General features: G+C 44.3%; 1 protein-coding gene across 1 annotated transcript in view; it reads left to right on the forward strand.

The window, feature by feature from the left end:
* LOC115124873 (platelet glycoprotein Ib alpha chain) overlaps nt 1-12,044 on the forward strand; it is a 35,319-nt gene that overhangs the window by 635 nt on the left and 22,640 nt on the right. Inside the window, exon 2 of the mRNA XM_065021171.1 lies at nt 2,708-2,884. Coding sequence (XP_064877243.1) covers nt 2,726-2,884 — 159 coding nt within the window. The 5' untranslated portion in view covers nt 2,708-2,725. The remainder of the gene's footprint in view (nt 1-2,707; nt 2,885-12,044) is intronic.

Below are 12,044 nucleotides of genomic sequence, written 5' to 3' on the forward strand. Positions count from 1 at the left end.
ATAAATGACCTGGTAATATGGTAGAAACATCAGTCTCATTTATAAATGACCTGGTAATATGGTAGAAACATCAGTCTCTATTATAAATGACCTGGTAATATGGTAGAAACATCAGTCTCTATTATACCTGGTAATATGGTAGAAACATCAGTCTCTATTGTAAATGACCTGGTAATATGGTAGAAACATCAGTCTCTATTATAAATGACCTGGTAATATGGTAGAAACATCAGTCTCTATTATAAATGACCTGGTAATATGGTAGAAACATCAGTCTCTATTATAAATGACCTGGTAATATGGTAGAAACATCAGTCTCTATTATAAATGACCTGGTAATATGGTAGAAACATCAGTCTCTATTATAAATGACCTGATAATATGGTAGAAACATCAGTCTCTATTATAAATGACCTGGTAATATGGTAGAAACATCAGTCTCTATTATAAATGACCTGGTAATATGGTAGAAACACCAGTCTCTATTATACCTGGTAATATGGTAGAAACATCAGTCTCATTTATAAATGACCTGGTAATATGGTAGAAACATCAGTCTCTATTATAAATGACCTGGTAATATGGTAGAAACATCAGTCTCTATTATACCTGGTAATATGGTAGAAACATCAGTCTCTATTATAAATGACCTGGTAATATGGTAGAAACATCAGTCTCTATTATACCTGGTAATATGGTAGAAACACCAGTCTCTATTATAAATGACCTGGTAATATGGTAGAAACATCAGTCTCTATTATAAATGACCTTGGTAATATGGTAGAAACACCAGTCTCTATTATAAATGACCTGGTAATATGGTAGAAACATCCGTCTCTATTATAAATGACCTGGTAATATGGTAGAAACATCAGTCTCTATTATAAATGACCTTGGTAATATGGTAGAAACATCAGTCTCTATTATAAATGACCTGGTAATATGGTAGAAACATCAGTCTCTATTATAAATGACCTGGTAATATGGTAGAAACATCAGTCTCTATTATAAATGACCTGGTAATATGGTAGAAACATCCGTCTCTATTATAAATGACCTGGTAATATGGTAGAAACACCAGTCTCTATTATAAATGACCTGGTAATATGGTAGAAACACCAGTCTCTATTATAAATGACCTGGTAATATGGTAGAAACATATCAACATGAAGTGTGTCCCAAACGCCCACCTATTCCCTATATATTGACTGTGTATATTACAGTAAATATACTGTACAATCGTGACCAAACGTTTAGAGAATGAAACAAATATTAATTTCCACAAAGTTTGCTGCTTCAGTGTCTTTAGATAATTTTGTCAGATGTTACTATGGAATACTGAAGTATAATTACAAGCATTTCATAAGTGTCAAAGGCTTTTATTGACAATTACATGAAGGTCAATATTTGCAGTGTTGACCGTCTTTTTCAAGACCTCTGCAATCCACCCTGGCATGCTGTCAATTAACTTCTGGGCCACACCCTGACTGATGGCAGCCCATTCTTGAATAATCAATGCTTGGAATTTGTCAGAATTTGTGGGTTTTTGTTTGCCTACCCGCCTCTTGAGGATTGACCAACGTTCTCAATGGGATTAAGGTCTGGAGATTTTCCTGGTCAAGGACCCAAAATATCGATGTTTTGTTCCCCGAGCCACTTAGTTTTCACTTATGCCTTATCACTTTTGCCTTATGGCAAAGTATTCCATCATGCTGGAAAAGGCACTGTTCATCACCAAACTGTTCCTGGATGGTTGGGAGAAGTTGCTCTCGGAGGATGTGTTGGTACCATTCTTTATTCATGGCTGAGAAGCAACCCCACACATGAATGGTCTCAGGATGCTTTACTGTTGGCATGACACACACCTTTTGCAGAATATCAGTCTGTCCCTGATGTTTTTCCTGGAGAGAAGTGGCTTCTTTGCTGTCCTTCTTAACACCAGGCCATCATCCAAAAGTCTTCTCCTCACTGTGCATGCAGATGCACTCACACCTGCCTGCTGCCATTCCTGAGCAAGCTCTGTACTGGTGGTGCCCCGATCCTGCAGCTGAATCAACTTTAGTAGACGGTCCTGGTGCTTGCTGGACTTTTTTGGGCGCCCTGAAGCCTTCTTCACAACAATTGAACCGCTCTCCTTGAAGTTCTTGATGATCCGATAAATGGTTGATTTAGGTGCAATCTTACCGGCAGCAATATCCTTGCCTGTGAAGCTCTTTTCGATCAAAGCAATGATGACGGCACATGTTTCCTTTTAGGTAACCATGATTGACAGAGGAAGAAAAATGTTTCCAAGCACCACCCTCCTTTTGAAGTTTCCAGTCTGTTATTCAAACTCAATCAGCATAACAAACAGAGTGATCTCCAGCCTTGTCCTCGTCAACACTCACACCTGTGTTAACGAGAGAATCACTGACATGATGTCAGCTGGTCCTTTTGTGGCAGGGCTGAAATGCAGTGGAAATGTTTTTTGGGGGATTCAGTTAGTTTGCATGGCAAAGAGGGACTTTGCAATTAATCTGATCACTCTTCATAACATTCTGGAGTAGATGCAAATTGCCATCATACAAACTGAGGCAGCAGATTTTTGTGAAAATTAATATTTGTGTCATTCTCAAAACTTTTGGCCACGACTGTATAGCCACTATGGGTCCCGGTAGGGAACTACATATGGGTGCCATAATGATTCTCTCACCTGTTTCTCCTCTAGGTTTTTCAGTCCGTCAGCATGGCACTCGTCTTCCTCCTCCTCTTCCTCCCCCTCTCTCACCACTCCAATGCCATGACTGGTTGCCATAGTGACCGTGACAAAGACCACCGCCCCCGGGTCAACTGCACGGCAACCAACCTTAGTGACGTCCCCGCCAGCATCGACACGACAACCAAGGTACTGCTATACATCTCTATAACAACAGAACAAAATTCATCTAAACTCACCTAAACTCAATAGTTATTCTGGCTTTAACCAAGATTTCAGAAGTTGTCTGGACCGCTGAATAGGTTCTCAGTCCAATGATTGTAAAAGAAAGTTCAGGACAATACTCTCCTCTTTACTCTACAAGTAGAGTAGAATGGAAGCTAAGATTTAAAGTTAGTTTTTTCTACATGTAAGAGGTAGGATATACGTAGCTGTTTATGGTTTTTCTCAGATCAGTCTTGAGAGGTTGAGTGACCACCAGAGCCCAACACATTTAACCTACTACTTAGTAGCACCTTTCCTAACAGTAGGGGGTGAAAGGTTCAGAATAACCCACTGTATACAGCCCATCATAGTGTCTGGTTAATAGCATAGCTGCCCACCTGGTAAACAGCCCTAAGACAGGTTAGGCCCCCAACCCCAATACCGTGGTAATGACAAGACAGTTCTGCTTGAAAATAATGAAAATACATTGTCAGTTTTAGGCAACAACACAACAAACACAATTTCACAGTTCACAGAATAGCCTACTGTAACCTACTTCATGTGTAGCCTAGCTTGAAGACAACCAATGAAACATAGCAACCCAACCTAGCAGTCTTACAGCATTTCTATATATTACATCATCCCAATAACAAGCAAAAAGAATGTTCAAGTAGTCTGTATGAGAGCTGTCAGGGACTCAAATAAAACATGTAGTCTGCGACGTTGTCACAGTCATTTTCTTCACCTTTGAATGACTAATTAGGCCTAAATGTCCATTATTAACAGTGTCCCTTCACATCTGTGCCCTGCTATGTAATGTCAAACAACTTCAGATGTCTTCTTCTTTCAGGAAGAAATCAGCAAGTCCAATTACTTCACTGGAAACGTTTATAACTAAAACACTTAAATTCACAGCTCTCTTTTGATGTTGGTAACAATTCTTTGATGTCCATCACTCTGGCAGAAGACAGCTGGCACCACTGCGGGCTGGTAGCTAAATCAAATCAAATCAAATGTTATTGGTCACATACACATGTCGGATCTGTTCTGTCCTAGCAAGCTTGGTAGCCTGAACTTAGCAGTCAGTCCTTAAATAAAGGTGAAATAAATAAATATAAATTAAATATCAAGTAAAATATAAGTAAAATATATCTGTATATCTGTATACATGGTTAGCAGATGTTAATGTGAGTGTAGCGAAATGCTTGTGCTTCTAGTTCCCACCATGCAGTAATATCTATCAACTGTTCTAACTATTTCACAACAACTACCTTATACACACAAGTGTAAAGGAATGAATAAGAATATGTACATATAAATATATGGATGAGCGATGTCCGAACGGCATAGGCAAGATGCAGTAGATGGTATAGAGTACAGTATATACATATGAGATGAGTAATGTAGGGTATGTAAACATTATATAAAGTGTCATTGTTTAAAGTGACTAGTGATACATTTATTACATCCAATTTTTAATGATTAAAGTGGCTAGAGATTGAGTCAGAGTGTTGGCAGCAGCCACTCAATGTTAGTGATGGCTGTTTAACAGTCTGATGGCCTTGAGATAGAAGCTATTTCTCAGTCTCTCGGTCCCAGCTTTGATGCACCTGTACTGACCTCGCCTTCTGGATGATAGCGGGGTGAACAGGCAGTGGCTCGGGTGGTTGTTGTCCTTGATGATCTTTATGGCCTTCATGTGACATCGGGTGGTGTAGATGTCCTGGGAGGGCAGGTAGTTTGCCCCCGGTGATGCGTTGTGCAGACCTCACTACCCTCTGGAGAGCCTTACGGTTGTGGGTGGAGCAGTTGCCATACCAGGCGGTGATACAGCCCGACAGGATTCTCTCAGTTGTGCATCTGTAAAAGTGAGTGTTGTGTGAGTGTTTTTGGAGACAAGCCAAATTTCTTCAGCCTCCTGAGGTTGAAGAGGCGCTGTTGCGCCTTCTTCACCACTCTGTCTGTGTGGGTGGACCATTTCAGTTTGTCCGTGATGTGTACGCCGAGGAACTTAAAACTTTCCACCTTCTCCACTACTGTACCGTCAATGTGGATAGGGGGGTGCTCCTCTGCTGTTTCCTAAAGTCCATAATCATCTCCTTTGTTTTGTTGACATTGAGTGTGAGGTTATTTTCCTGACACCACACTCCGAGGGCCCTCACCTCTTCCCTGTAGGCCGTCTCGTCGCTGTTGGTAATCAAGCCTACCACTGTAATGTCATCTGCAAACTTGAGTTGGAGGCGTGCATGCACTCAGTCATGGGTGAACAGGGATTACAGGAGAGGGCTGAGAACGCACCATTTTGGGGCCCTGGTGTTGAGGATCAGCAGGGTGGAGATGTTGTTTCCTACCCTCACCACCTGGCGGCGGCCCGTCAGGAAGTCCAGGACCCAGTTGCACAGGGCGGAGTCGAGACCCAGGGCTTAACGACGAGTTTGGAGGGTACTATGGTGTTAAATGCTGCCGTCTTTCTCCAATGATACTCCGACATAAATTACTTTCTGAATTTGGCTCCTCTCTACTTGTTATCTTTCACTAACTCTCTCCTCCTTTTGCATCACACTCACTCGTGCCTCCTCTTTCCAGAACCTCTCCTCCTCTTTCCAGAATCTCTTTCCAGAACCTCTCCTTCCTTTTTCCAGAACCTCTCCTCATTTTTCCAGAACCTCTCCTTCCTTTTTCCAGAACCTCTCCTTCCTTTTTCCAGAACCTCTCCCCTCTTTCCAGAACCTCTCCATCCTCTTTCCAGGCTGCAACATCACCTGGCTCATAGAAACTCATGTAAACTCAGCAAAAAAAGAAACATTTTCAGGACCCTGTCTATCAAAGATAAATCGTAAGAATCTAAAGAACTTCACAATCTTCATTGTAAAGGGGTTAAACACTGTTTCCCAAGCTTGTTCAATGAACCATAAGCAATTAATGAACATGCACCTGTGGAATGGTCGTTAAGACACTAACAGCGTACAGACGGTAGGCAATTAAAGGTCACAGTTCTGAAAACTTAGGACACTAAAAAGGCCTTTCTACTGACTTTGAAAAACACCAAAAGAAAGATGCCCAGGGTCCCTGCTCATCTGCGTGAACATGCCTTAGGCATCTTCCAGACTCACATTAAGCATCTCCAATCCAAAATTAAATCTAGAATCGGCTCCCTATTTCGCAACAAAGCATCCTTCACTCATGCTGCCAAACATACCCTCGTAAAACTGACCATCCTACCGATCCTCGACTTGGGTGATGTCATCTATAAAATATCCTCCAACACTCTACTCAGCAAACTGGATGTAGTTTATCACAGTGCCATCCGTTTTGTCACCAAAGCCCCATTAAATTACCCACCACTGCGACCTGTACGCTCTCGTTGGCTGGCCATCGCTTCATACTCGTTGCCAAACCCACTGGCTCCAGGTCATCTACAAGTCTCTGCTAGGTAAAGCCCTGCCTTATCTCAGCTCACTGGGCACCATAGCAGCACCCACCCGTAGCGCTCCAGCAGGTATATCTCACTGGTCACCATAGCAGCACCCACCCGTAGCGCTCCAGCAGGTATATCTCACTGGTCACCATAGCAGCACCCACCCGTAGCGCTCCAGCAGGTATATCTCACTGGTCACCATAGCAGCACCCACCCGTAGCGCTCCAGCAGGTATATCTCACTGGTCACCATAGCAGCACCCACCCGTAGCGCTCCAGCAGATATATCTCACTGGTCACCATAGCAGCACCCACCCGTAGCGCTCCAGCAGATATATCTCACTGGTCACCATAGCAGCACCCACCCGTAGCGCTCCAGCAGGTATATCTCACTGGTCACCATAGCAGCACCCACCCGTAGCGCTCCAGCAGGTATATCTCACTGGTCACCATAGCAGCACCCACCCGTACCACTCCAGCAGGTATATCTCACTGGGCACCATAGCAGCACCCACCCGTAGCGCTCCAGCAGGTATATCTCACTGGTCACCATAGCAGCACCCACCCGTAGCGCTCCAGCAGGTATATATATCTCACTGGTCACCATAGCAGCACCCACCCGTACCACTCCAGCAGGTATATCTCACTGGGCACCATAGCAGCACCCACCTGTAGCACTCCAGCAGGTATATCTCACTGGGCACCATAGCAGCACCCACCCGTAGCGCTCCAGCAGGTATATCTCACTGGTCACCATAGCAGCACCCACCCGTACCACTCCAGCAGGTATATCTCACTGGTCACCATAGCAGCACCCACCCGTAGCGCTCCAGCAGATATATCTCACTGGTCACCATAGCAGCACCCACCCGTAGCGCTCCAGCAGGTATATCTCACTGGGCACCATAGCAGCACCCACCCGTACCACTCCAGCAGGTATATCTCACTGGTCACCATAGCAGCACCCACCCGTAGCGCTCCAGCAGGTATATCTCACTGGTCACCATAGCAGCACCCACCCGTAGCGCTCCAGCAGGTATATCTCACTGGTCACCATAGCAGCACCCACCCGTAGCACGGGCTCCAGCAGGTATATCTCACTGGGCACCATAGCAGCACCCACCCGTAGCACGGGCTCCAGCAGGTATATCTCACTGGTCACCATAGCAGCACCCACCCGTAGCGCTCCAGCAGGTATATCTCACTGGTCACCATAGCAGCACCCACCCGTAGCGCTCCAGCAGGTATATCTCACTCCAGCAGGTATATCTCACTGGTCACCATAGCAGCACCCACCCGTAGCGCTCCAGCAGGTATATCTCACTGGTCACCATAGCAGCAGCACCCATCTCACTGGTCACCATAGCAGCACCCAGCACCCACCCACTCCAGCAGGTATATCTCACTGGTCACCATAGCAGCACCCACCTGTAGCACTCCAGCAGGTATATCTCACTGGTCACCATAGCAGCACCCACCCGTAGCGCTCCAGCAGGTATATCTCACTGGGCACCCAAAACCAGTTCCTCCTTTGGCTGCATTAACTTCCAGTTCTCTAATGACTGGAACGAACTGCATAAATCACTGAAGCTGAAGTCCCATATCTCCCTCACTAACTTTATTTTAACCAAGTTTCATTTAGCGCAGGGGTTCCTCGACAACATTCCGCAAGGTAAGGCAAAAAGGCAAAATATAGGCCATGGAATAAAGGCAGCGTGAAATTCAAAAATATTCTTTAGAAATATGTAACTCTCACACATTAACAAGTCCAATACAGCAAATGAAAGATAAAGCATCTTGTTAACCTGTTTGCTAAATTATAGGTGGGCTATGTACAGGGCAGTAACGCTCTGACAGTTGGTGCTTAAAGCTAGTAGAGCTCTGAGAAATGCAATGCGAACTGGAAGGAGACGCTAAATGCTAATAGTATTAGTTAAAACTCAAAAGTTCATTAAAATACACATGCAGGGTATCGAATTAAAGCTACACTCTGTTGTGAATCCAGGCAACAAGTCAGATTTTTAAAATGCTTTTTGGCGAAAGCATGAGAAGCTATTATCTGATAGCATGCAACACCCCACGTAAAAGACCCACAGGGGGACGTAAACAAAATAATTAGCATTTAAGAGCAATTGGAGGCCACAAACCGCACAATAAAATAGAAAACATTCATTACCTTTCACCATCTTCTTTGTTGGCACTCCGATTAGATGTCCCATAAACACTATTTGGGTCTTTATTTCAGAGTGTCCCCCCTTTGAAAGGGGGATTAAATCGGTCCATATAGCCCGGCCAGATTTTTCAGCTCTTTCAGAACTTCAGCTGAATGGATTTGGGAGAAGGAGAAATGGGAGGCTTGGGCAGTTGCTGTGCAATGCTGTTGACCGGGGGTGCAGGTGGAAGCATGTTCTATTGAAATTCTCAATTATGGTGGATTTATCCAGTGGTGCCTAGATATCGTTATATGTAGACTGTGTGATAAAGAAAAAAACATTGTTTCAAAACGTAACGTCATTTTTTAAAATTCAAAAAGTCGACGATAAACTTTCACAAAACACTTCGAAATACGTTTGTAATGCAACTTTAGGTATTAGTAAACGTTAATAAGCGATAAAATTCATCAGGAGGCGATGTAAAGATCATTAGCTGTCCGTCTGGAAAAATGTCCGGCTAGAAACTCAACTGCCGTAAAATATCCACGCTGTTCCTAGGCCTGGAGGAGATACGGTGTCCTGTGAATGTGTTTGACCAAAAAAAACTACTGACGGGAGGGAAATGACAAGACTCGATTAGACACCCTGTGTGAGGGAGCGTTTACTGAGTAGGTACTGCAACCTCAGTCAATTAATTGTAGGATGATTCACGTGTTTAATCAATGGGTTCAAGTAGGAGCGTTAAGCATGGATATATTTTCCAGTTCCATTTTCAGTGATCAGTTTTTCCTGTGCTTTTGATGTTGTAGTTTGTAAATGCTAGAACATCCGGGTTGGCAGAGTGTGCTAAAGCAGTGAAAAGAACAAACTTAGGAGGAGGCTTCTAATGCTCTGGGAAGTGGAGCTAGGCACTGCAGGCCTGGATTCAGCAGTGATTTAACTAGAGGCTCTACAGTGAAATAAGTAACCAGAACAGCAATGGACAGTTCAAGGTATAGAGCCAACTCTTTTTAAACGTCTGAGTGTTTTCTATCCACACAGACTAAGCAAATGCATATACTATATTCCTGGCATGAGTAGCAGGGCGCTGAAATGTTGCGCGATTTTTAACAGAATGTAAAAATAAATAAAAAAAAAGTAGAGGGTCGACTTAAGAGGTTAATCTACCCATCGTGTCCGATTTAAAAATGCTTTACAGCTAAAGCACAACATATGATTATGTTAGATCACCGCCAAGTCGTTAAAAAACACACAGCCATTTTTCCGGCCAAATATAGGAGTCACAAAAAAGCAGAAATATAGATAAAAATGAATCACCAACCTTTGATGATGTTCAGATGTTCAGGCTGGACTGAGGGCTTGTAGGCCTGTACAGCAAAGGAAGGGTCTCACCAGACATCACCGTCAACAATGTCGCCTATGGACACAAACCCAAAGCTACACTCGCTGGACCAGACAGGACTGGCAAAAAGTGCTCTTCACTGCCAAAAGTAATTAGCGGTCTTGTCTCACCAGGGGTGATGGTCAGAATCGGGGTCTATGAAAATATCCCGTCCTAGGCCTGGAGGAATGTAACTGATGTTCTGGTGCCGTTGGGGCAGTATAAAGTATTGATCGGGTCTATGTAACTGATGTTCTGGTGCCGCTCGCCCAGTATAAAGTATTGATCGGGTTGTGTTACGTTGTAACTGATGTTCTGGTGCATGGATATATTTCAGCCAGTATAAAGTATTGATCGGGGTCTATGTAACTGATGTTCTGGTGCTGTCGGGGCAGTATAAAGTATTGATCGGGTCTATGATTTAAAAATAACTGATGTTCTGGTGAAAACACAGCCATTTTTCGGGCAGTATAAAGTATTGATCTTTGATGGGTCTATGTAACTGATGTTCTGGTGCCGTTCAGCCAGTATAAAGTATTGATCGGGTCTTGTAACTGATGTTCTGGTGTTTGATGTTCTGTCGGGGCAGTATAAAGTATTGATCGGGTCTATGTAACTGATGTTCTGGTGCTGTCAGGGCAGTATAAAGTATTGATCGGGTCTATGTAACTGATGTTCTGGTGCTGTCGCCAAATGATAGGGGCAGTATAAAGTATTGATCGGGGTCTATGTAACTGATGTTCTGGTGCCGTTCAGCCAGTATAAAGTATTGATCGGGGTCTATGTAACTGATGTTCTGGTGCTAACTGGGGCAGTATAAAGTATTGATCGGGGTCTATGTAACTGATGTTCTGGTGCCGTTCAGCCAGTATAAAGTATTGATCGGGGTCTATGTAACTGATGTTCTGGTGCTGTCGGGGCAGTATAAAGTATTGATCGGGGTCTATGTAGCTGATGTTCTGGTGCTGTCGGGGCAGTATAAAGTATTGATTGGGGACTATGTAACTGATGTTCTGGTGCTGTCGGGGCAGTATAAAGTATTGATCGGGGACTATGTAACTGATGTTCTGGTGCTGTCGGGGCAGTATAAAGTATTGATCGGGGACTATGTAACTGATGTTCTGGTGCTGTCGGGGCAGTATAAAGTATTGATCGGGGACTATCGGGGCCAGTATAAAGTATTGATGTTCTGATGTTCTGGTGCTGTCGGGGCAGTATAAAGTATTGATCGGGGTCTATGTAACTGATGTTCTGGTGCTGTCGGGGCAGTATAAAGTATTGATCGGGGTCTATGTAACTGATGTTCTGGTGCTGTTGGGGCAGTATAAAGTATTGATCGGGGACTATGTAACTGATGTTCTGGTGCTGTTGGGGCAGTATAAAGTATTGATCGGGGTCTATGTAACTGATGTTCTGGTGCTGTCGGGGCAGTATAAAGTATTGATCGGGGTCCATGTAACTGATGTTCTGGTGCTGTCGGGGCAGTATAAAGTATTGATCGGGGTCTATGTAACTGATGTTCTGGTGCTGTCGGGGCAGTATAAAGTATTGATCGGGGTCTATGTAACTGATGTTCTGGTGCTGTTGGGGCAGTATAAAGTATTGATCGGGGTCTATGTACATTTTACATTTACATTTACATTTAAGTCATTTAGCAGACGCTCTTATCCAGAGCGACTTACAAATTGGTGCATTCACCTTATGACCTCCAGTGGAACAGTAGTGCATCTAAATCTTTTCAGGGGGAGGGGGGGTGAGAGGGATTACTTTATCCTATCCTAGGTATTCCTTAAAGAGGTGGGGTTTCAGGTGTCTCCGGAAGGTGGTGATTGACTCCGCTGTCCTGGCGTCGTGAGGGAGTTTGTTCCACCATTGGGGGGCCAGAGCAGCGAACAGTTTTGACTGGGCTGAGCGGGAACTGTACTTCCTCAGTGGTAGGGAGGCGAGCAGGCCAGAGGTGGATGAACGCAGTGCCCTTGTTTGGGTGTAGGGCCTGATCAGAGCCTGGAGGTACTGAGGTGCCGTTCCCCTCACAGCTCCGTAGGCAAGCACCATGGTCTTGTAGCGGATGCGAGCTTCAACTGGAAGCCAGTGGAGGGAGCGGAGGAGCGGGGTGACGTGAGAGAACTTGGGAAGGTTGAACACCAGACGGGCTGCGGCGTTCTGGATGAGTTGTAGGGGTTTAATGGCACAG

Source organism: Oncorhynchus nerka, linkage group LG8 (genome assembly GCF_034236695.1).
Source record: "Oncorhynchus nerka isolate Pitt River linkage group LG8, Oner_Uvic_2.0, whole genome shotgun sequence".
Taxonomy (NCBI): domain Eukaryota; kingdom Metazoa; phylum Chordata; class Actinopteri; order Salmoniformes; family Salmonidae; genus Oncorhynchus; species Oncorhynchus nerka.